Here is a 27,602-nt window from a genome sequence, read left to right on the forward strand (position 1 = left end):
ATTGCCATAAATGTGCACAAAAGAAAGAATCATATGTATACATATCCATAACGAGAGATAAAAGGAAGAGGGTAGCAATGTCAGAGACAAAGGAAAACATTTCTCGTGTGTGTGTGTGTGTGTGTGTGTGTGTGTGTGTGTGTGTGTGTGTATGTGTGTGTGCGCGCGCGCACACACACACACACACACACACACACACACACACACACACACACACACGAGAAATGTTTTCCTTTGTCTCTGAAATTTCTACCATCCTCCATCACATGTAACCATTAAATGCTGTGGCAGAAAAGGACACACAAAATTAACGCTTCGTGAAGTTCAGTAACAGACATACCGGACAACTACAATGCCACAACTGCTATGTTATCAATGTTGTCAACAGTGGGAAATGAAAGATGGTAACGAGGCCGTCGTGGACAACAAACAGTTTGTTAGCATCGTTTTTTCACTTACTTTGGCCTAAGAGTTAACAGAACCAACTACATTTGTTTTATGCTATGCCTCAGAGAAAAACATTAACAGGTCAGACTGAAAGATAAAGAGCTAGAGAGAGAGAATGTTTATGTCGAGAAAGTAATAGGAATAATGCAGATGTTGATAACGATAATTCTATTGTCATTCTGAAAGATACATTTAAATGTGCACTGAACATAATTCCAAATAATTTTGAGAACTGCAACTGTGGTTTGATGAATTTACAGTGCAAATTTTGTAATGCAAATTATTTCACGTCTGAGGTGACTTTATGCGATGCAATGCCATTCACATTGTGTTGTTATAAGGGAAAAGTCAATTTGCCGGCATTAACAAAATTTATTTTTCAACGAAATGTTTCAAAGAGGCCCTTGATATGATCAAACAATTAAAGAGAAATAACAGAATTATTTCAGAATACACACAGCTACAATGCAATCTTTGCCATGGATCAGTTCTGCAGCTAAAATTTCAGAATACTTTAAGATACACGACGTTTACTATCACAGATCAGATTCACTGCCACAACTGGTTGAGTTTCGACCACAGGCAATACTAGTGTTAATTAACATTCACACAAACTAAGTTGACACTTGGCATGGTGGCTCATGGGAGCGACAGCAAATGGGAAATGCCTTTACGGTCACACAGAACTGAACTCCTGGATGTAGAGTGCTGGAAATCATGAAATTTTCATGAAATTTTGCTCAGAAAACTTGTATGGAATCACATCATTTGAAGTTAACAGCAGAAATTTGATTTGAGTTATGGCAATGAAATCCAAACACTGATGACAATCGATTCTACACCACTCTGATGTATACTGACATATCACATAGAAAATTGTTAATTTCTTTTCTTACACAGGGAAGTGAGACATTCAACAATATCCAGCTGATTCTTTGATCAGGAGGTGTATTGTGTGTTGGAAATAGTTGCTGATCGCCAGTGCATTCAATCTTACATTTTGTGGTTTGTTTTTGTGCTACATTTTATTAGTATGGTAGTGACAGCTTTTTCATACAATGTAGGCTTTTAAGGCCAGCGTCTTCTTCAGTTAAAACTTTGGGGCCGAGAGGCCCAGAAGTTTTAACTGAAGAGTGACAGTTTTTGCTCAAGAAGAAAACTTTCAGCAAAATTAGTGTCAGAGAAAGGACTTATGCCTAAAACATATTAACAGACAGTTCTTCCTGTAAGTGGACAAGGAGAATGTGCTAATGACAGCATGTGTTGAAACACAACTCTCGCACACATCCATGCAGCAGCAAAAGAAGTGAAAACTGACGAATAAGAATTCATTTTATCAATAACTCAAGCTTTTATCAAGGCTAATATTCCACTGGAAAAGGCTGATCATCCAAAGCTGAGAGAGTGGATGAACATTGTGTAATGTTACACATTATTTAGGGGGAAGAAATACGAGTTTAATTATACTTAGAAGGAGAAACAGCATTGGTCGTATTTTTTTGTTTTATTAACTGCAAAATCGATTTTTGGTCACTTAGTGACCATCCTCAGTGCTGGAAGTTAAAAATTTTTAACTTCCAGCACTGAGAATGGTCACTAAGTGACTGAAAATCGATTTTGCTGAGAATGGTCACTAAGTGACTGAAATTCGATTTTGCGATTAATAAAACAAAAAAATACGACCAATGCTGTCTCTCCTTTTAACTTCAAGCACTGAGGATGGTCACTAAGTGACCGAAAATAGATTTTGTGGTTAATAAAACAAAAAAATACGACCAATGCTGTCTCTCCTTCTAAGTATATCCATTATCTGGTCGTGGTGCACAGGACACTCCATGGAGTCGCCAATCAATGAGTTTAATTTATATTCATGCCAGTTCGATTGCGGAGCGGGGGTTTAGCAATTTTCTTAGTGGTATTAAAGATGACAGACGCGGTTTTGTGTAACGAAATGTAGCTGGGAGGAAAGAGAATTCGTTCATGCTTGCCTTGAACCCACCCTCCCACTCCAAAAACTATTCTTACTTTATAGCAAGAATGAGACAGTTCTTGTGAATCAGAAAGCTTGGACTTTTCTGTGCTGCCAACTGTCATGCAATAAGACTCTTAAAATGTAGAAATAGAGAGGCCTACTCAAAGTAACCAAATTGTTGTGTGTCATATTTTCTAATGTTTACAGCATCAAGTTTAGCAATGATGTATTAAAGTTGTCAACCCTGTATTTACATGTGCGCGCATCAGCGGCAACAACACGCGACCACTATGTTGGCAATTAGAAGTCCTGCAATCAAACCAAATTTTCTCACAATATTGTTTACTCCATTTACATGGGAACTGGAATCGAATTGAATACACTTTCCTTATTCAGTATGTTAGTTATTATTCTGATATTAGGCAAAGCAAAATGAATATTAGTGAACTGAAAACAATTGTACACAAATGCAACCACAGGTACAATACATGCGACACAAATTAAGATCAAATACCAACAGGAGCTTTTTTAAATTGATATCAGTACCCCATGAAAATTTAATAATTGTGTTGTTATGCTCTTTTTCTCATTCCATGATACTTAGGTATTGGTAATGAATGCTGGATCCCTAATTCATTTCAAATACAAGAAGACTAATAATTTAATTCCTTACATGGTTTTAAATAGTACTCTTAATATCAGGTCTACTGACATTTTTAAGATGCTGGAGACTTGTTCTCAGCTGGAAGACTGCGGAGCAGTTCTGTACCTTGAATCTTTAAAGAGGAGTAGGAGGAGGAAAGATTAAAAGAAACTGTGAAAGATGAGTGTGTTTCATTTCTTTGTAATAAAACGACAGACATAAGATAACAGTGTGTTTTCATGGTTCTGAACAAAGTACTTATTAGTGCCAATGGTATAGTTCAAAGGCTGTTTGTTAGGGTAATGAAAGTTATTGCAAATGCAAAAGCTACAAAATGTTCGCAAGCAATGGCGAGCATACTTCAAAAATTTGGAATGAAATGTAGTTTTGATAACTCTGGATTCAACCTGTTACATGGGCAAGCAAATAAATGCAATTACGGTTTTAGTTTCAGAAGGATTAATACAAACAGCGCTGCACTTATTATTTAAATCTGGTGGGCAGTGTGTGTTGGTTATGGTACTCAATGGTTTGAATCATCATGTTGTGCAGGCAAAACATATGTTCCTTAACATCCGAAAGAGAGTGCATGCATACAGTCAATTCTTAATTCAGAAATATGAAGTTGAACCCACAAAAGCTAAAATTTTTCCTATTCCTGTCATCACCAGGTGGATCTCATGGTTTAGAAGTGTTGAGTACATTGGAGAATATCTCAATGATACAGTAGAATTCATTGAAACTGTTGGAAGATAAGAGTGTTGCTGTAAACTATTTTAAAGCCTTGACCTCTAGTGAAGTAAAAATTGAATGCCTAGCTATTTTTCTTATTGAGCATTGTTCAAAACTGTTGCAACTGGCTGTTGACATTAAGAGTACTCCTCCAAGATACCATATTCACGTTCTATGAGCTAAGTTTAGTGACTTTTCAAAGAGCTTTACATTACTAGAGATTACTTTTTTATTTTTTTCCCTCCCAAGACTACCTTGGGTTAACTTCATAAATTGCCAAAGCAAATGCAAGTTTATTTAACATACCTGTTCCAATCTGTAGATAGAGCAAGTCTGTTAAAACTGAACCACTTAATGGAGTGAGACACAGGAGAGGTTGTCATTTCTTCTATCAGTAAATTGTTTGATCCAAGAAACATAACAAAAGGAGATTTAGCCAGTGTTGAAATCTCTCGGTTAATGAAGCAAATTTCCATTCTACAAGAACTTTCAGCATCAGAATATCTTGCACCACAAATAATGTTCAGGGATTTAGTTGCTAGTTCTTACAGAGAAGGTAAAAAATGTTGATGTGATTGTTGATTGTTCTTGTTCTTTCCCTGAAATCAGAATATGGGCATTTTGCTGCTTTGTGGATCCATCAGTAATGTTGACAACGAGAGGTAATTTTCAATATATTGTAATATAATTGATGACAGCAGAACAGCTCTGACTCTCAGTAATATGGAAGTCATGGTATCCCTAGCTTTCTCAGACTGTCTTTTAGATTATGTACATAGGCTAGGCCCTACTTATTAAAGTGGCAAGATAAAGGTTTTCCCCACATTCATGCCTTGATTTGTGTGTTTTCATCAGATGTATCATTTTCATGCTTTTTTATTTTATGTAACAATAAAAGATGTTTGAATGCCTATATCAATGATTTTTGGTTTGGCCTTTAGTGCTGAAAAGTGAAAATAAAATTTAGCAAAATTACTGACAAAATGATATAAAAATAGTAAAAAAGTACCGAAGAAGCTTTTTTAAATGACTAAATCAGGGAAACGCATTCACTACAAACAGATGCCTCTATGCACTGAATATTCCAATTCCACAACACACAAATATTACACATATAAGAAATCCTGATAACTTTCCAGAAATGATAAATATTATACAACAAATATGTACTGGTGGTTGGGTTTGAACTGGTGATCCACAGCATGCAATCTCCTGGAGACATATTGACCCGCTGATTCAGAAGCTCTCACTGGAGCCAACTACTGCACACTGAATCTAGATTGTGTCACTAATCTTCTTTATGGAAATGCTGGCAGGTCCCTGTGTCGAGGTCATGTGGTCACATCCTCTTGATTATGATGAACACTGAGGATAGCCTCTTCTGTCACAGGCTTGCAATTGTTGATATGTCTTCTGGTTCCTTGAATGAGGAGCCCTCATATGCCAATTGCACCTCAGGATGGTAGTAGGCCATTATACGGAGGACATGGACTACACCTCTGTGCTTTTGTCTTGTTGACGAAGGGTATGGGTATAACATTTCAGACAGGGTGCTGGTCAATTCAATAATGAATCCAGTCATATAACGAACACTGCATTAAACTTTGCTGGGTATCAAGTTCGTTGAATGCTTCCACATGCAAATAATGGTCAAAATAAAAAACTTTAACATACTGTATTTGCCCGAGTATGCGAAGACCCTAATTACACGAGGACCCCCTTATTTTCATGACGCTCCTTGAGAAAAATTTATTTTCAATATCTTCTGATTAATGAAATTAAAACCGTTTTATTGCCATAACATATCTGCCAAAAAGGTTAACACAATAGCTATATAAATTTCTGCAATTTATTGATTGCCTAAATTTTGATAAAACAAGGAGAAATAAACTAAATGAAAAGAAGTGATTAACATTAATTTGAGGACCGTTTTCTTTTCTACATTTTTCACTTACCTACCCTGACGTCTGTTTTATCACTATTTTTAATCATCATGATGCTAAGAGCATAGCTGTGAAATTTATTTTGGCAAATATTTGGCCGTTCTTCCAAAGGTGTTACCGAGGGACATGAGAACACAGCCGTTTTTATTGATTACACATCGAATTTTCCGTCTGTGCTGACGTGGGGATGTTAGTGTGTCCCTTGTTTTCAAACCTGCCACTCTTCTCATTGGCTGCACAGGCCCAGGAGCCTTTCGTTACCATCATATGTCGCTGTGAGCGTCGACAACTTTGCAGCATGAAACACGTACGCACGCCACTGTCCCCTGTCTAGACTTTTACCGCCTCCTGCAGAAATTAATGCTACTGTTGATTACTTGTCCAATTTTAAAGTTAATTCAATTCGACTACAAACTGATTCTGGCAAAGTGCAGTTTAAACATGGTAGTTGTTCCTAAAAAGCCAAAGAACATGGGATGGATTCCCATGGTTGGCAACATGACATAATTTGCTTTCCGCTCACTACCCCCCTCCCTGCACTCATCTAGGTCTTAGTCAAGTTGGTATCTATGTTCCCCTTCAATCCTTCTGTAGTTCTGTGTTTGAGCAAATCTGAAACATGAACTGCAATATATTTTAGGGTGCAAGTCATATATAACAACAGCAACTGATACATAAATTAAAGATCGCAATCACGATTCAGACCATTTTCAAACTTTGACTCGTCCCATGATCTACTGATGCCTGTTTATACTATCAGCACGACAGGTCTTGCCACTGTAATTTATTCTTGTGACGATGATCATTATGAATTAATTTTCCTTCTTGTACCTTCATAATGTCACCAACATGTTTTAGAGCTGATTAAAATCTGGTAACGCTTTTACTCAGTATTCTAATATGTGAACAGTGACCGAAACTCTCCTTTGCAACCCACTTAGTAAATAATTACAGTCCCTCATATTCAAGTAAAGTGTTGATCTGGGTTCAGAAACTAATAACGTTTCTTGAAAGTCAACATTTCTGCTTTTAAATGTAACCTTTACTTTAAAAAAATGAAACAGCATTAATGTTTGCACACAGTGTCAATACATGTATGGAACTTTCATTGCAAACCTGTTCTAATGCAACAAGTGTTTGTAAGATGATAGGAATTTTGTGCTATTTTCTGCTGTGTTCCACAAAACTGTCAAATTTTAAGCAGAGAAAGAGACTGTTGTAGTGGCTAGTTCATAGTTTTTCATACATTCCTTGCACTAGTGCCGCATGATTCAAATGTCATACAATTGTTTGAACAACGTCAATACTGTATCAAGCATTCCGGCGTTTCGGGAAATCTTGAGCCTGTTCGAATGCAAGTATTGTTTGACCACCCCTGCCCTTCCGTACTCTTCAAAATAAATCTGCATGTGACCTCAATAGCCAAAGATTCATCTGTAAATGTAAGACAACCCCTATATAATCTATATAAATAATGTTAACATCGGCAATAGTTTAATCTGGGAATATAAGATAACCTTGTATTTTCTGAATAGTGAATTTTGAAAAAAAAATTGTCTTATAATCAGGTAAATATGATTAACATCTGTGATACCTATACAATACCATAATAATCAACCCATATTCTTTCATTTAGTACGTAGAACAAAGTTTGTTGACAAGCCATAATTACAGCCACATTTTAAACAAACAAATGTCGAAAACTATAAATAGCAAAGCAATTTAAATAACAACAGCACTTAGTTGTGTGTGACTGGCCGCTATTGTGGTTATAAGAGACTAAAAAATCGACCTGAATTATTACAGGATATTAATGACACATAAATTAATGAAATACATGACTTGCAAATTTGCCTGTTACAAAAACTACTTGGGTAATTCCATGCCAAGTGGTCATGACCACCATGTATTTTAACAAAATTCTGTGTGAACACACACTTTCCCAATAAACACTGGATAAGTTTCACAATTACCAGTAAAATACTTGTGGAGATACAGTCATTTAACTGACACCGTAAAGCAGCTTTCAATAACTTTCAGAAAGCTTGAGACACTATCTCAGGCAATATTGTCTCCGAAGAAACAAAAAAAGATTTCATAAGGAATTTTAATGTGGATAATTCGAAGCAAAGTTGGTCAGAAAAATTGCTGTTTGAAAAAATATGTTAAGTTTAGTTTTCTTTAGCTCTGAAAGTATGTGAACGATAAATCTGAAACTTTGCATGTTATGACTTACAAAAAATGGGTATTTTCAACCCAGTTTAACAAAAAAATTCTGCCAACTCTTTTAAACAATTTTCATTTAAAAGATCATGTTCCAAACCATCTAAACAAGTAGCTTTGTGCCCATATTCTGCTGATACTTAAATTAAATCTAACATTTTTATTTTGTTTTAACGGTTGTTTAATACTCTTAGGGGAATGTAATATAAAAAATCCTGATGAACAGAAAGTGAGCTTGGGCCAGAAGAACTTGAAAAAAGAGAAAAAAAGAAGGGCACCTTGTCAAGATTCGTAATGACATATTTCAGCCAGTTTTTCTGCTGTCGTAAGTAGTTATAAACTTCAAAATTTAACCATGCAACACTGCGGCACTAGGGATCACAGTAATATAATTGTTGCCGAACAGCTGCAACACACATTCTACAAACTGCCTTCAATTTTTACATCCTTGTAGCATTGTGTAAAGTTTGGAGAACTTCACAGCAGTCTGACTCTCCCTCTTTTCTGTCCTTTTTCCCTTTTTTTTTTTTTTTTTTTTTTTTTTTTTTGGGGAAGGATTCATGTTAATGAAAATTTTCAATGGGAATTTTTCTTTTGGGATGCCACTGATGTGCTAATTTAATTCCAGTCTACAGAATAGCATATTTTGTGTTTGCTGTTTATGTGGAACATAAGTACACTGTTGTAAACTTGTTTGTACAAATGTGTTGATATAGGCGATGATGGCTTAACCACTACTGAATTCTTTTAAAGAGAGAAAACCAGCACACCCATCTCCATACAGTCCATGCCCTAAGCTATGCAACAGGCACCTTGGGTGTGTTTCAATACCAAAAAATATGATGCCTGATTGGGTCTGTTTCCACAGGGTCCCAAATCCGATGAGCCAGTTCTTTCAGTGTCCCAGGCCAAAGCTAAAAGATATTTCTTTTCGAATCTTAAGCTTATGTTTACTACGAGCTGCTTGAATCCTTTAAAGATTTAATTAATCTGCTGTTGAATATCACAAGGAAAAGTATACTGAAAGCAAGATGATATCACTGATGGAGCTGGAATAACTGCAATATTGGGATGTTTTAGAACTCAGCACATGCCACTTCCTTATGGCGAATACAATGAATTTGCTAGGCCACGTGGATGCATAAAGCATCCTTCTGCTGAGGGAGTCTAACAAAGGATTCCAATCCACCACTCTTGTTCATAAATGCATTTAGTATATTGTCCTGCTTGGAGATCTGATGTTAATATCTCCTTCACTACCAATGGAAAATCCAGGATAGAACGTAACAATATTATGAAAAGGATAGTTACTACTCATCATAAAGCGGAGATGCTGACACACAGGTAGTCACAACAACAACAACAACAACAAAAAAGTTTTTGTTGTTTTGTTGGATTCAGCATCTCTGCTGTATGGTGAGTAGTAACTATCCTTTTCATTATACTGTTACTCTCGTTCACTACTCTAACTTAATTTTGCCACAAAAGATGATGCATCATTCTGAATTCTGATGACCTGAACTGTTTCATCGGCTCGTAAAATTTGAGCTTTTTCTCTAGCTCCTGCTAAAGTATGCCCATATTCAAACCCATCTTCTTGTGGCCCTTTATTTTGTTCAATTTATTCTTAGCTGCTGAAAGACAATTTAATATTGTTAATGTTCTCATTACAGACGCAAAACACATCTACAGGTATTAAAATCTGTCTATGAACTGGCCGTACACAAATTGAGACAGTTTCTGAAAGTTTTGTACTGGATATCAGAGCCATCTCTGAAAAAATGGATATGGAAATCTGAGCAAACTTCCTTTTACAGATTTGATCAGTTCCTTGAGCAGTAATTGTGACTTGCTGCAGTTAACGCAAGAACTCAAGAGATTCCATCTTCTGTTTTTGAGTAAAATAGATGACAAATGGATGGATTGTTGGCTAACCATTTTCCCAGAGGAAACCTTGCACTGCATCCTGAATAATTCTCAGTAAAGTGCATTAGGATAGTAAGCTCATCTTTCTCTGCATCTAATTTAACAACATTAAGATACAAATTTAGATGTCTGGCGATGTAGTGATGGCTTGACCAACTCAATTTTTGTACATCCATTCTTGTGCTTGGAAGTACTTCAGCCATTCACTTATATAATAAAATGTAACACCTACAGCCATCCTATGATGTCATTTATTATATTGGCTACCATTTTTGGTGCTGCAGTGCACCACCTTCAGGCCTTAATTGATGCTGAGAGGATCCATATGCACAATGTATCAGTGGCCAACATCTATAACTGGTTTTCAGAGACTAGCTGTAACAGCGATGTTGTCTCTCCAACCATCAACTATCAGTAGTTGATAGCTGATGGCTGGAGAGACAACATCATTGTCACAGGTAATCTGTGAAAACCAGTTATAGATGTTGGCCACTGATGCACTGTGCAAACGGATGGCGTTAACCCACTTAGCTTGAGCTAAGGCCTGAAGATGGTGCACAGCACTGAAACTGGCAGCCATATAGTAAATGATGACATAAGGATGGCTATAGGTTTCCCATTTTATTATATAACTCAACTTTTGTTCCTATTTCTTCAAAAAACACCTCCACTGTCATTTGTTTCGTGCCCAGAATGTTCTAAATGGTATGGATCCATTGCTTATATCAATAATTTCCAAATTCCACACTGCAAACTGCCGCACTGAGAAGCTTAAGGGATTACTTCACATTATTAGACGAACAAAAACTATCCTTATTACTGCCCTTTCATTTTTTATGAAAGTATTTTTTAAGATATGTGGAATTCACGGGATGTTAAAGAAAAACAAAAGACTACTTTTTTGCAGTTTTTCAAGTTTTTATGATTCAAGCTCATTTTCTGCTTATCGAAATGTCTGATTTTACTTTCCCCATGCTCTAGAAAACAAATGCAAAACACAATAAAAGTATCTCACATTTAATGCGAGTACCAGCACAATATGGGCACATTTTCACCACACCATAACCTCGTCTTTTTTTTATAGCCTTATATGCTCCCATTGCTAAATCAAATCTTGTTTTTAGGTGATTTAGAACATGGTCTTTCTAACGAAAAGTCTAAAAGAAAAAAAAAATTCCACGTGGGAAAAATATATCTGAAAACAAAGATTCTGTAACTTACCAAACGAAAATGTTGGTACGTTGATAGAAACAATAACAAACACAAACACACACACGCAAATTTCGAGCTTTCGCGACCCAAGGTCGCTTCCTCAGGAAAGAGGGAAGGAGAGGGAAAGACAAAAGGATGTGGGTTTTAAGGGAGAGTAAGGAGTCATTCCAATCCTGGGAGTGGAAAGACTTACATGTGTCAACATTCACATAAAATTTCATCAAAACCCGTGATGGTCACTGGGAACTTGTCCGAAATTAGACCACTTGGTTTGGAGTGGCCTAACTTTTTTTTTAGGAATTTATAGCTCATCAAGAAACTTAGGAGGAGGAGTATCCAGAATGCATTTTATTTCTTGCCAAGCTTGTTGTTATCAGAATATGAAATATTTAAATTGTGATGTAATTCAGAAATTCACGGCTCACCTGATCTGTAATCATAATCAGAATTCTGTTCAGATTTTTACTCTGTTAATTCAATACACAATAATTAAAAAGTCATGTTCTGAGGACAACTAGCTTTAAAATGTATATTTGTCGACCAAGTTTCAAAACAAATATCAGGTTCCAATTACCCATACTAGTAAATGCAGAAACCAAGAAATGCTATTTCCGTAAATAATGCTCACTACATAAGTACAGAATTTGTTCATGAAAATTATCAACATCTGATCTGTTTTTATCATAAATATTGTTCTCTATTTAGCCATATTGGAAACCAAGACACCAACTTGCACTCAGTTTTATGACACTATATTGGGCAGACATGCTTTTGAAGTACTCGTTGATGCTCAAGTATCGTGCAATTATGGCGCCTGTTGTGAAATGCATCACATTAACTAACATAATCTCAAGGGACTAATGGAATAAATGAGCTTATAAAATGAATTATATCACCACAGTTTTTATTTCAAATAGACTTGGGCCTATTATACAGAACTGAATGGAAATAAAAATGATCCTAGGACACTCAACAATGCAGATTCAGTATTGAGAAGATTGGCATAACTCAAGTAAAGCAGTCCTTGAAACTTCTGGCATTTCTACCAGTTACGGATTTTATTATGCTAAATTCACGTAACATGATTGTGCTTACAGATTCTAGTCAAGACTTCCGAATAACAGTTCACTATGGAGCAGAAGAAACAGGGCGAAGCTTGCAGTATCTTGCTTCGCTTTGTTGTATGCAAATGTCAGATGGGCAGTACTGTGTCTCAATCCCTTTGCTCAACATCAGCGCACACCAGAGGGGGCGTATCTCCCAATGTCTTATATGATACTAGTCTCGAGAGGGTAAGATTTCCAAGATCAGAAATCACTACACAGCCTGCTCTTGCTTAAAAACAATGTCTTCTACAAGTAACCTTGACATTTCCAGAGCTTTGGTAGTTGGCACAGCTTTGGTGCCGCCAAAGCAGGTTAAGTAGTGTGTCAACTTTGATAACCTTCCCAAGAGGTTGATTGCAATTTGGTGGAATGACACAAGGTGGATATGGTACTAGATGCCACATAGGTAATTATGACATGTGCTTCCAATGCTGGTATTCCTTACAATGGCTCACATACTTTCTAACTGATCAGTAGAGATCTGGCCAATGATGCCTGTGTGTTATTCTGTCTAGCTTCACAAATACCAGGTAACCAGACATTGGAGCATCATGGAAAAAACTTCAGGATAGCTGGCCGTAGATGAGGTGGGGGGGACACACAATCATTTCCACCACACTTGTTCATAGTTCCCCTCATATGGTATGTGTAAATAAAGTAATGAGAGTGATTTTTTTCCCCACCCATATGATTCCAATAACGTTATAATTCAACATTTTCCCCTTCAAAGTACTTGGCTTGAGAAGTCACATGGCATTGGAGACTTTTCTTCCACTACTCATAACAATTCTGGAACTCCGATCCTGAAATAACCTCGAGTTGGTCAGTTACAGCCATTTGAATGTTGTCCAGAGCCCCAAAGAAACATCCCAGAAGTGCATGTTCAATTTCAGAAAGAGAAAAATGTCACAAGGACAGAATACGAAGGCTGAGGAGCCATAGGAATGATTTTACTGGCCAAAAAATGGTTTACTGACATCACTGTGTGACAAGGAGCATCGTAGTGATACTACATCCACTTCTTTTTGACGATTGGTTTCTAATGAAGAGAAGCAGAACACAAATTCAACTCTGCACCAGCCTTCCGACTGTCAAATGAAGATCTGCATGAACATGATCCCGGACTTTGTTGATATTTGCATCACTACTGAGACTGAAAGCCTTCCACTGTGGGGTTCATCTTCGTTTGCAAATGCCTTAAACCACCAAAATACCTAGGTCCTTGACAAAACACTGTCTTTGTAGGCCCACTGAAATTTTGTGACCATTTTTGCTGCACTGCGTTCAAATCCGAAGCAAAATATAATTGAACACTGTTGCTTGAAATTCACATCACTCATTGTCGGAGCACACAAACAAAGCCTTCTTCACCAAAAATTTGCTACACACAACCAGTATGCCACTACACTAGCCAATCCAATGTACACTGATGGCATCTCACATGTCCACCTGACTCCCCTCCAAGTTCAGCTTCAGCAGCATTGCCAGAACAAACATTATGCTATCAGCTTCATTACTTTATTTACAAACCTCATACAATGTCTAGTTTATTAATCGAAATGCTTCTTTTGGCAATTCCTCCTCCTTCAAGGCTTCTATGATTTTCAGCATTGCTGTAGTTTCCCTCTGTTCAGCAGCAATATCAGTTAATGCAGCAAAGGCTGAGATTTCATCCACAATGCTGTGTTTTGCCAAACTAGTCCTTGAAAGGCGGTCTGTGTTCTTGTGCTTGCATTCACTTTTGTATACCGCGGTGACATTCTACTCATGAAGACTCAGTGCTCAGCTCAACAGTCAACCTGATGGATCCTTCAGGCTTGTCATCTAGCACAGAGTATGGTTGTACAAATACAGCTGGAACTTAGAACTTATGGATGGTCCAAGAAACTGCAAGGCACAAATTCTTGGTTGTAGTGTAGTTCATCGCTAACTTAGAGAGTACTCTGAAAGCATAAGCTATCACTTTTTCAGCACCTGCATGAATTTGTACGAAACTGCATATATCCCATATTCAATAACATTGGTGTGAAGTTCTCTCTCAGCATTCTCATCATACAATGCTAGAAGCTGAGAAGATTTTGGTACTTTCTTAAGGACAAGAAAAGATCTTTCTTGCACATTGTTCCAAGGAAACTGGCAGCTCCCTGCAGTTCTTGTATGGGATGTGCCCTGGCACAGAACTTGTTTATGAATCACCAATATTATGAGTACATTCTGAAAAATCTTCTCACATCATGGCTGTGCTGAGAGGTTGAAAATCTGTGATTTCTTTTTTATCTCTGGATAGAGATCTCACGCGAAATTCATTAGATCCCCATGATTTATATTTCCTGAGTGGCGAAGACACACTATTTTGGATTCATGCAGATACTTTCAGCCTTGAACAACCTTAAACACATTTGTCAGGAGGCCTAATTGTTCTGAACTTGTCTTCCAAATAACAACGCCGTCATCTGGATAGGAAAGCTACGCCGTCCATTTAAAGTTCAAATCAGTTTGTCCCTAGAATGCCCATGTCATCCTCCTCCTTGACAAGGACCACAGGAGAGGACCAAGAACTCTGTGGAGGTTCAATGATATTATCTTTCAGCATCTTCTCCACTTCCTCTCCAATTACCTGCTGTCCAGCTGGAAACGCCCTATATGAGAGCTGGCTGATTGGTGGATGGTCCCCAGCGTTGATATGGTGTCTTACCATGAGCTGTTTGATCTGCCTTCTCTCCACTCTGAATTTGAAAGCAATAAAAATTAGCACAGAACAGCTAACGCTCATAGATGTTGTTCCTCAGTCAGGCCAGATCCTATGGGCAGTTCAAAAGTAACTTTTTCCAATGCATTTCCTGTAATGTAACAGAAAACAAGTCAACGGCAATGGCACTAAGCTGTCCTTTTTGGACTGGTTTGATTGTTCCTGTACCCATTCCTTTAGAGACAAGTTGTGTAAACTTGTAATGATAAGTGATTCAAAGTTGCCCTTGACCACCTGCAAGGCTTACGATCACTACTGGTTCATATATTTCATTTGAAAGTCCGAGTAGCTTTTTGCAGTTGAGAAAAGCATCACTATTTAGCTGAACATCTACACTGACTACTGGGTCTCTTCTCATTGGTGATCAGAGGACAGCAACATATGCAACAGTAAACTACTGCCCAGGGCTATTTTTGTTGTGTGTGTTGGAACAGCTTTGTAAATCTGGTGCCCTGATCTTCCACAGTCTGGGACTGCTTGTGACACCTGAATGAAGTTCCATTTAAAAATAGCATTATGGATACATTCTGCTAACACGACAAATTCAAAGGGCTATGTTCTGTCCTGTCATTGTTAGTTATTTTAGCAATACGTGTTCCTGTAATAGTGCAAGGAATAATCAAATGAAAACAATCGATTCAATCAGTTGTTCGATAACAATCAATTCAATCAGTTGTTGGATAACAATCGACTCATTTGGTTGTAACTTTATATATTGCTTGAATTATTCATTCGTTCTTTTCAGTGAAATCAGTCTACAGGAGCAACCAAATGGAAACAAACAAATCAGGCAGTTGTAGCTTTATGTGTACCAGTTGAATTATTATACATTCATTTCTTTTGAGTCAAACCAGTAACTGAGAGCAACTGAACGAAAATAGTTGCCGCAATCCTGTGGTGTTTAGTGTACTGACTGAGTTACTCATTCCTCCTTTCTTTCTTTCTTTCCAAGTGAAACCAACCAGTCTTTTTAGTTGTATCTGAGTGTCCCACAGACTCCACGTCACTGTCCTGCTGCTATCAGGGCCAGGGTAGCAGCCAGAGCAAGGAGCTGGCCAGCCACCACTAGTGCAGCTCCAAGTAGTGCTGCACTTGTTGGACCTGTACTCGCACCAGCCACCACTGACTGCACCCCTGGCCCTGCCAGCAACAAGAGAAGGCTATAAGTGGCAGCACCACCTTGTGCCTGCCCCCAATGACCCCCATGGAAAATGGCGAAAAAGTATGGAAGTGAAATCACTCAAACCCAAAAACTGAGTGCAAACATTTATATAACCGAAACATAATTGTCTCTGTCGGTTGCCTTGCACTGAATGAAACCACTCAAACATGGTGAGTGAAAACTTTCATATAACAGCCACAGCCGAAGGAAAGTTGTTTCAATCAGTTGTCTCACATTGAGTGAAACCACTTAAACCCAGTGAGTGAGTGAAAACATTCATATAGCTGACACAGCTGCAGAGACCAAGGAAAAAACAGTACTCTGAATATTTGGTTGTCGAAAAGTCGGTTGTCCCATCACAACCAGTCAGGTGGGCATATTTCCCATTCACATCCTTCAGCACAATGATTTTCGTATCACAGAACATAGTTTATTTAGCTAGTGATTTTCAAGTAAAAATGTAGATCTGGCCACGCTTTTCATTTCTGTTGCTGTGAATTAGACTATGGAATAACTCTACGTTCAACTTGCAAACCTTGTCCACTGAATGCAAATTTTGCATGAAAGTTAAATGGTCATATCATTGCATTTGCCAATAATTGGGTACTGTAATGTTGCACAGTAGATTGTAGGCAAAAGGTGTAAAATGTCTTTATCGCCTGGATAGATGCTGAGTAGCGTCAGGTAGCTGGTGGCTGCCAGCTAGTGTCTGCTCCCTCCAGAGGAAACTCTTGCACAAAAATTGTTCTCATCTGGACAGACAGCCATAAGCTCTTTCGTTGAAATGTTTCTGGAAGTTTTGCAGTTATTGGAAAGTTAGACAATGATGTAAATTATATCTGAGCTTCTATCTGACTAATACTACTTGTAGTAAAAAGATGAAATGCAGTTAAAAAATTAAGGAAAGAGTGGGTTCAAACTCTCAGCCTCTTGTTTACAGAGTGTGCTGTTAATCATTAGACAACAAGCAAATTCAGCACCAAAAGAGCTCTAATGGAAGTCAACAGTTTCTGTACAGACTTAAGCTTCCTACTGTGTTGCCAGTTCATGCAGATGGCTGGTCTCAGGATTCTGAGGGGCAGACAGTTTTGTTGGTACCTTAAGTGAACAATTCGGACTTGGCTCATGGGCATCTGAAGAAGACAGCAAGTCATGGCATCGAAATAACGTGCGAAAATGACACGAACAACCAGCGCCGAAGACCCAATTATTCAACATGTCAATTCAGACTTAGTCTCTATGTCCACAGGACAGGCACTTTATGCCACAGACTGTACATACAACCACACAGCTCGTCTCACCAGTCTAGGCAATAACTTTTCAGATCCAAAGGTGGGGTGATATTTCTGCATCCGTGCTATCTCCGCGCCCTGAAACACACTGGGAGAATACCAAATTCAGGAAATGGTGGTTTCTGTACTCAATATCTATGAGGTGGTTCGGAAGGTATAGGTCCTCATTGGTTATTACTATATTGAATTGGACAAGATTTTCTGCAATGTGGCTGGTTTATCACTGGTACAACAGACAAAAGTTGATTGTGATCCTGTTACCAACAAATAGTAGCCCAAAGCAGGTGACTATGGTGGTGGCACGTATTCAAAGCCTTGACATGCTGGATTCTGAAAGTGCCTGCACAACTTCGGAGATGAAGTTTCCCACACATTTGGCATCTGGGATTTGGCCACAATGAAGTGTGTCGATGTTGGGCACCACGCTAACTTGATCACAATACGCAAATAGCAAGAAGGCTTCTGTCCAACAGAGGTATCTTTAATTCAAATGCTCGTGAGATTAAATGTTAGGCACACCCTGTTCCAAGAAATGTACATCTATGCATAATAGATATTGCTGCAAGCCTACTAGATACTATGTTAACACAAAAACCAACTTATTTTGTATATAGATATTGGCATTCAAAATTATTTTACTGTTAGATTATAGGTCGGATGGCACCCCCCTCCCCCCTCCACATTGTCAAAATAAATGATTTTCTCTCAACAGAAGAAACTCCAGTAAACTCAAGTGAAAAATAAATATATTTAATTACTTTTCTGGAGACAATGAAAGCACTTTACAAAGGAAAAAGAGTAACAATGATTATTTCAGTTTTACTTAATTTGATAAAATAACCAACCTTCGTTCTTCTTCTTTCAGTGACTGTAAGGGTATCACATTTTCTGAATGTTTCTTTTCTCGTCTCACTTTCCTTTCACGCCTGTTCTCACCATCATCCTCATGCTTCCGCTTTTTTGGATGTGTTCTAATTCTTGGAGAATTTCGCAACATTGTTATTCCCCTACAAACAAAAGATGGTGCTGTCTTAATTATGTACAATGAAACATACATGCATATTTACACTACACGACAAGCATAAATTGTATCAGGAGGTGTTGGTTTTCCTTCCTGTCTAATGAAACAAATAGTGAAAAGACAAAGTTTGTTCAGTGTCTTACATCTATACATCAAACTCAAAAATATTATCAAAACATAAGTAAATCACCTGTGGAAGGTTTCCTTTCTGAAGTTACAAAGTCATTTCAATTACAAATTGCAGTATCACTGAGGGTTCTAACTACATACATTCCACAAAAAGTACACTGTTCATATGGTGATTCTCTATCCCACTTTGATCAAAATTTTCATTCATTTACTGAATAGTGTCAGGACTAAAACCACAGAATATATACTATTGTGCAGAAGCTCCCTTTCGCTAATCCAACAGAACGCAGGAACTTGTCTTGATGTCCAGCCAAGAACAAGATGGGAGAGATACTGAGTACGCTTCAATAGTTGCTCAAAGGCCCAAACTATCTGTAACATTATGATTTACACCACAATTGTACTGTACTCAACACTGTAACCACCCTACCATCTAAAATTATAATAAAGCATATTTGAACATTCTTTTTTCTCTGAATAGATATATCAGCCTGTTGAAGATTGTCCCTTACTATGTATATTTGCAACAATTACACATTTGAAAGCAAATAGAACTGCCCAGTAAACTAGCGACATACAGGATTACACTGTGCAAAACAGACAATTAATATCTACACAATAAGTGGCATAAATTAACCCTTAAAGATCCCGTGTCAGGCACATTTGATAGAACAAATTGCCCCTCAGAATCAAATGCATTGAAAACACATCTGTATTTATAAATAAATTCTGAGGGTATTTAGTCTCTTCCTCTCTACATAGCCTAAAAGAAAAACTATAAGCTAAACAGTTGAGAGGACCCCCTTCAAAAATGAAATTAATAAGACAGTTACATAACTATAAACCAGTAATCATAAATATACAATGTATGTACCTTATCATTATACAAGAATGATTGCTGCTGCTTGTTCTTTTTTTGTTTATCCTGATACCTTTGACAGGCATGATACTACAAAGTAAGGCCGTCAGAGTGTAAGACAGCAAAGATTAGTTAGTATGTGGTAACATTGTGAAAGTCAAATGGTGAGAGTGAATAACTGTGAAAATGTGTGAGTAAGCAAGGTTTAATATTATTCTTAAAAACCAGGTTTGGCAAGATTGCTTGTAATCTTTTTATTGACCAGATTTTGCAGATCTGTGCATTTGTCATTGAATCTTGTAACATTTTTAACAACAGCACGTGGAAATCGCCAATGGCTTGACTAGGTGTAATGTTGTGTAAGTTGGTCATTGCATCAACTGTTGGGGGCAATCTGAATTGTTCAATTATTTTTAAAAACCATGTTCGCCAAGATCGCCGGTAAATCTTTTTATAAAAAGACATTACAAGATCTGATGATGACAGCACAGATCTGTAATAATTGGTCAATAGAAAGATTTACAAGTTATCCTGGTGAACCTCGTTTTCCAGAATAATATGTAATTTATACTGCCCCCAACAGATGACACAATGTCAAATATATATAAACATGTTTTTAATTTATCCAGCTTGTGTTAAGAAAATCTTGGATTGGTACTGGGTATTCATCTAAAAATGATAAGTTTTGACTGAATGAAGATACATCTGTATTATATGTACAAACGTAACTGAAATTGTGTATGTCCTGGTCACATCTATACATTGGAAATTGTCTACACATGAATTAATGAAGGAATTAAAAAGGGAGAATGAGTTTCAGAGTATACAGCAAATGATGGCAAATTATATCCAAGTAGTCAGTTTTTAGGATCATGATCATCTGACACACTTATTGGTATATTTTATTTGTTTACAATTCTTTTACATGTAATTATTAAAAAATCAATTTTGCAAATGTAATCAAATACAAAAATTCCACCTTTCAGATGATAATATTAACAGTTGCATACCAATTGGGGGGGGGGGGGGGTCAGTAACTGACCCCAACGAAGTTTTTAGGCTAAAACTCTTGTTGTGTTCAGTAGCTTATTTAATAAATACATGACATTTATCGTAATTATAATTGCTACAATCAACAATAAGAATAGCTTTTGGTTTACACTCATTGTTGAGTTATAGTGATTGTTATAACTGAAGGTGTAGCAGGTCAACAATCACCACTCGCAGTCAACCGGTAAACAGTGTGGTGAGTGGAAGGTAATATCTTTGTGGCATTTGACAGAATGTACAAGAAGATGAAACTGACAGATGACAAAACTAGAAATTTGCTTGAGAGTTAGGACAATGAATTTAGTGGTGTACTATCCGAAAGCTCAAGCAGTGAAACTGAAGATGTAGTCATGGAAATTCCAGATCAAGTATTTTCTGACAGCAGTGAGCTGGATGAAAGTGAACAGGGTAAGTATTGCTTTTGATTACTTTTTACAGATATTTTGGATTAGGATGTGTGTCTCGGTAGAATACTTAATTTGTTAGTGTTCGGTTCTGTTTTCATATTTTTATAGATATTCAACCAACAAGATGATGACTCAGGCCGAAAGCACCAATTGATCAACTTGAAAAAGACATGGTGGCTCCATCAAGTATGATATGGAAGAGAAGCCCTTACGTAAATCAAAGGAGGTGGTCTACATCTACATCTACATACATACTCCGCAATCCACGATACGGTGCGTGGCAGGGGGTACCTCGTACCACAACTAGCATCTTCTCTCCCTGTTCCACTCCCAAACAGAACGAGGGAAAAATGACTGCCTATATGCCTCTGTACGAGCCCTAATCTCTCTTATCTTATCTTTGTGGTCTTTCCGCGAAATATAAGTTGGCAGCAGTAAAATTGTATTGCAGTCAGCCTCAAATGCTGGTTCTCTAAATTTCCTCAGTAGCGATTCACGAAAAGAACGCCTCCTTTCCTCCAGAGACTCCCATCCGAGTTCCTGAAGCATTTCCGTAACACTCGTGTGATGATCAAACCTAAAAGTAACAAATCTAGCAGCCTGCCTCTGAATTGCTTCTATGTCCTCCCTCAATCCGACCTGATAGGGGATCCCAAACGTTCGAGCAGTACTCAAGAATAGCTCGTATTAGTGTTTTATAAGCGGTCTCCTTTACAGATGAACCACATCTCCCAAAATTCTACCAATGAACCGAAGACGACTATCTGCCTTCCCCACAACTGCCATTACATGCTTGTCCCACTTCATATCGTTCTGTAATGTTACGCCCAAATATTTAATCGACGTGACTGTGTCAAGCGCTACACTACTAATGGGGTATTCAAACATTACGGGATTCTTTTTCTTATTCATCTGCATTAATTTACATTTATCTACATTTAGAGTTAGCTGCCATTCTTTACAGCAACCACAAATCCTTTCCAAGTCATCTTGTATCCTCCTACAATCACTCAACGACGACACCTTCCCGTACACCACAGCATCATCAGCAAACAGCCACACGTTGCTATCCACCCTATCCAAAAGATCATTTATGTAGATAGAAAACAACAGCGGACCTACCACACTTCTCTGGGGCACTCCAGATGATACCCTCACCTCCGATGAACACTCACCATCGAGGACAATGTACTGGGTTCTAATACTTAAGAAGTCTTCGAGCCATTCACGTATTTGGGAACCAATCCCATATGCTCTTACCTTAGTTAGGAGTCTGCAGTGGGGCACCGAGTCAAACGCTTTCCGGAAGTGAAGGAAAATGGCATCCGTCTGATACCCTTCATCCATGGTTCGCAAGATATCATTTGAAAAAAGGGCGAGTTGCATTTCACAGGAGCGAAGCTTTCTAAAGCCTTGCTGATGCATATGCTTTCTAAAGCCGTGCTGATGCATGGACAGCAACTTCTCTGTCTCAAGAAAATTCATTATATTCGAACTGAGAATATGTTCAAGAATCCTACAACGAACCGATGTTAAGGATATTGGTCTGTAATTTTGAGGATCTGTCCTTCTACCCTTCTTATATACAGGCATCACCTGCGCTTTCTTCCATTCGCTCGGGACTTTGCGTTGGGCAAGAGGTTCACGATAAATGCAAGCTAAGTAAGGAGCCAATGCAGTAGAGTACTCTCTGTAAAACCTAATTGGAAGCCCATGAGGACCTGGCGATTTATTTATTTTCAACCCATTCAGCTGCTTCACAACCGCAGGGATGTCTATCACTATGTCCTCCATACGGGAATCTGTACGAGACTCAAACGGTGGTATGTTTATACGATCTTCCTGCATGAAAGATTTCTCAAATGCTAAATTTAAAATTTCAGCATTCGTTTTGCTGTCTTCCGTTGCCAGGCCAGACTGATCAGTGAGTGACTGGATGGAAGCCTTCGACCCGCTTACCGATTTTACGTGAGACCAGAATTTCCTTGGGTTTTCAGAAAGACCTTTTGCTAAGGTATGACAGTGGTAGTGGTTGAATGCTTCACACATCGCTCTTTTTACACCAGCACGAATCTCTACTAACTTTTGCCTGTCCTCATTCTCCCGATCTTTCTTGTACCACAAGTGCAATTGTCTTTGCTTCCTGAGCATTCTCCGAACTGCGCTGTTAAACCACGGTGGGTCTTTTCCATCCGTAACCCCCATTTTCGGCACATACTTCTCCAACGCGTGATTTACAATGTGTTTAAAATTTGCCCATAATTCTTCCACGTCCATCATACCGGAAGCGAATGAAGTTGATTCATTTACTAAGTGGGATGCTAACAACTGCTTATCTGCTCTTCCTAGTAAGAATACTCGCCTAGCCTTCTTGACCGACTTTTTAACTTTCGTAACCATAGTCGTAATGACAACATCATGATCACTAATCCCTGTCTCAACACTGACACTGTCGATGAGGTCTGTTCTGTTCGACGCTACCAGATCTAACATATTTCCACTCCGCGTTGGCTGTCGATTTAGCTGCTCAAGACAGTTTTCAGATAATGTGTTCAAAAGTAATTAACACGACAGCTTGTCTGTACCACCTGTAATGAATCCATAGACATCCCAGTCTATACTAGGTAGGTTGAAGTCGCCTCTGACTAATATAGCATGATCCAGGTACTTCTGCGATACAGAGTGTAAACTCCCTTTTAATGATTCTAGAACTGTCACGGTGGAACCTGGTGGCCGGTAATGCCATAGCTAATGTAATGAGAACCCCAAAAGGAACTAAGCCAGGGATAAAACCTGATACACCAGGTAAAGCTTTTCTCATGTACTTCGATGATAACATCCTGAATAACATTTTGTTGTGTACCAATCAAAAGCTTGGAAATCTTAGGGAATCTTCTGAAGATATTTTCATAAAAAAATTCGAAAGCATTTGAAAGGGAAGAAACTGTGTCAGCAATTGGAATTATATTGAACTGTGGAGTCCATAGACAGAACAAGGACAGTTTACGTGATATATTTAGTAAACAAAACTTTCCGATGTACCAAGCTTCATTTTCGGAGCATAGACTGAGGCTCTTACTGAAGTGCTTGGGTTTTGATGATGCTCTAACTCGAGTAGCTAGAGAACAGACCGACAAATTTGCTCCTATCAGGGATATATGGAACATGATAGTTAGTAAATTTCCCGAGTTTTATAATCCTAGTGAGTCAGTCACGGTGGATTGAAGAACTTGTGACCTTCCATGCGCGATGCCCATTCAGGCTGTATATTCCAACAAAACCAGGAAAATATGGAATAGACGTGAACCTGTTATGTGATTCAGATACGAAATACTGCTTCATTGCGGATCCCTACGCTGGAAAGCACGCTAATGAGAAGAACCATAACAGTGGCCCTAAAATAGTTAGAAGATTTATTGAAATGTCTAACTTGAAACAATCTGGAAGAAATGTTACCATGGACAGAAAGTTCACTACCGTTCCACTCGCATCTGATCTTTTGAAAGAGAAAATAACTACAGTTGGTACTATTCGAAGTGACGTTTCTCTAAAAGAAGCTACACCCGGAACAATCCGATTTGCCTTTAGTGATGATGTCACTTTAGTCAGTTACGTGCTTCAGAAAGGAAAGGTTGTTACAGTATTGTCAACCCAACATCATGATATGAATGTGACGGAAGAGAAGCCAGACATAATCCTATTCTACAATTGTACAAAGTCAGGAGTGGATACATTTGATAAGTGTGTAAGAACGTACAGCTGCCGTCGAGCAATGCGTCGATGGCCAATGGCGGTGCTTTTCAACTTGATTGACATTGCAGCATACAATTCATATGCTGTATTTCAAGATACACACAAGGAATGGACAAAGAATTACCTGACAAAGAGTTCTGGAAGAAAGAAGTACCTGAAAGATCTTGCTTGTGAACTTTGTGACCTCAACATGAAAAGACGCGCTCAAATTGCTGTAGGCCTACACTCAAAATACACTACAGCATTATCAACTTTTGGGTATGAGTGTAATCAAAATCAAGGTGCTGTGAGCAGAGGAAACAACGTTACAGAGCCGCGACGGAAAGTAACACGTGCACCTGTGCATAATCTGCCAAAGAAACGATGCTGTTATTTATGCGCCAGAATCAAAGACCGTAAGTACAGGAAGGCTTGCACTTTTTGCAGGAAGTATATCTGCCCGCACACACCAAGAAAGAAGAAGTAATTCATATTGTAAAGTATTGTGAAATTAATACAAATAAGTGTAAAAAAAACTATTAATTTTTTACTAAAAATGTCCCAGAAACCCTTTCCCAGTAATAATAATCAACATGTGATTTATCCTACATAGAGAATGTGTGATGGTTGTGGGGTCAGTCGCTGACCCCTCCCATTGGCGTTGGCCAGTGCAACATACAGCATTGGTATGCAACTGTTAATGAAGTAGTTATCAAATGTAGAAGTATTCACAAAAGTTTGAAGCTCTTCGCAGTGTAACTGGGTTCACACAATACTTAGTACTAAATGTTGACTCAAAACAAAAATCGATAGTGATGAGATTTTTGGGGAAAATCGCAGTGTTCACTGAGAAGACATGCTGCATGGGGCCAGAAGGAGGCATATTTATAATAGTAAAGAAGAATCCTCCATAAATTGTACTAAACGCTGAGTTTTGATGAAAAATTGTTTAGACAAGGTCATTATCAAGGATAGGTAGAAAGTTATAGCTTGATCTTCTTACTCACCACTAGCATAAGTTGCAGAAGTAACTGAAAAATTTAGAGGACACTGCATTTCATTTCACTAGTATTTATGACCCTTAGTAAAGCCATAATAGTAGGAGAATCTTTTCCGCATCTCCTAAAACAGTGAATAATTTCAATTTTATAAACCTGGGATTAGACGAAACTCCACCTCAACCTGTTCTAAAAGCTCTCTTATAATTACCTACAACCGATAATTCAGAAAACTACCCATGATAAAAATATATATTTGTCAGCAAAACCTATATCCAAGCTCTTCAAGGATGCCAATATACACACGGAGATCAGTGACATTCATGTAACTGTAACAACAATGACCACCACAGTACAAAATGCTACAAAAACAAGCAAATGTGGCTTAATTTCACCAGAATAGTTAAGCAAGGTCCAAAAAATATAATCAAAGATGGGACTATGCAAAAAAGTTAAGGAATGACACCACCTACAAAATCGGTAAAAGTACAAAGCTACAGATAAGTAGACTTTTTCAAAACATTCAATGTATGAAGCCTTCAGTAGCAAAATTGTATTGCAGAATACCTCTGAAAATCCTTGTTTCACAAAGCCTCTCTGAAAATCCTAAGAACATAATTTTGATATTATCAATGGATTAAATATTAGTTGGCTAGAATCCTGCAGACATATTCTATAACCTCATGTCTCACAGAAAGTGTTTGCCATAATCCCCTCAAACACTCGGATGAGACCAATATTTAAGAAAGGTAACAAATCTGGCTTTGTAAACTATGGATCAATTTCACTAGTCCCAGCATTAGCCTAAGTCTTTGAAAGCATCATGCATCATCAAATGTATGAATACCTACTATTCAATAAGACATTAAGTTTCTCACAAAAAATGAAGGAAGATTACAGTTTAATGATCCTCTGACGTCGAGGTCATTAGAACTGTAGCACAAGCTTGCATTACAAAAGGATGGGTAAGGTAGCTCGCAATGCCCTCTGCATGGAACAGTTGTGGGGAATCACAGAAAACTTAAATCTGGATAGCCACATAGGGATTCAGACTGTCATCCTCCGGTATGGAAGTCCAGTGTGCCAACTATGCCAACTACCACGCCACCTTGGTCGGTAAGCATTATGGAATTCTTCTTTGGGGAAAATCTGCTGGGTAAAAAGATGTATTCCTCTGACAGAAGAAAGCCATTAGATGTATTTTTGGTTTGTGCAAATTAACTTCTTGCAGACAGTGCTTTATTGAGCACAGAAACTTACAATCCCCAGTCTATACATACTCAAAGCACTTATGCAAGGCAAACAGAATGCCCACATGTATGAAAGCAGGTCAGATGTGCACCCATATGAAACCAGAAACAGGAAATTATGACATTCCTTGGAGGCATTTGAGTAAGGCCCAAAATAATTTTGTACATGCTGGCAAAACATTTTTTTTAACATTATATCACATGGCACCAGGGAGTTGCATGAAAATAAATTTAAAATAGTGGCAGAGACATGGCTGAAAGAGAAAGCATTCTATAGTACAAGTGAATTCAGACATAACATCAAAATTTGATGCTCTTATATACAATGAAAAATATGATACTCTTTTGTATAATGAAAAATATTATGTTCTTTTGTATAACAAAAAATGAACATTATTGTGAACTAACAAAATTGTGATTGTGATCTAACAAAATAACAACGGATGACATACAACAAAATTTGTGTGTGTAAACGGTGTAACTAATTATGGATGAGTACAAGATATGCAATATTTAACCTTTTGTATAATCATTTGTATAACCATCTGTAGAAATATGTATCTATCTTTTGTATAATTTGTTTAATCAACTGTATAATTATGTAGCAAATTGAAATGCCTTATACAACCCAATAGTTGTCTACAGGCAAATAAATCCAATCCAATTCAATTCAAAAGCATATCAGAGTTTGGTTACAGAAAGGAAAGATCATGTATCCCATAGAACTCTTAGTGAGAGACACTTCATTA

The 27,602-nt window shown here is 37.8% G+C and overlaps 1 protein-coding gene across 1 annotated transcript in view; it reads right to left on the bottom strand.

Annotated features, from left to right (window-relative positions):
- Positions 1-27,602, bottom strand: part of LOC126254716 (U3 small nucleolar RNA-associated protein 18 homolog) — an 86,759-nt gene that overhangs the window by 36,808 nt on the left and 22,349 nt on the right. The window contains exon 2 of the mRNA XM_049955334.1: positions 18,253-18,414. Within this exon, the coding sequence (XP_049811291.1) occupies positions 18,253-18,404 (152 nt within the window). The 5' untranslated portion in view covers positions 18,405-18,414. The remainder of the gene's footprint in view (positions 1-18,252; positions 18,415-27,602) is intronic.

This window comes from Schistocerca nitens, chromosome 1 (assembly GCF_023898315.1).
Source record: "Schistocerca nitens isolate TAMUIC-IGC-003100 chromosome 1, iqSchNite1.1, whole genome shotgun sequence".
Taxonomy (NCBI): domain Eukaryota; kingdom Metazoa; phylum Arthropoda; class Insecta; order Orthoptera; family Acrididae; genus Schistocerca; species Schistocerca nitens.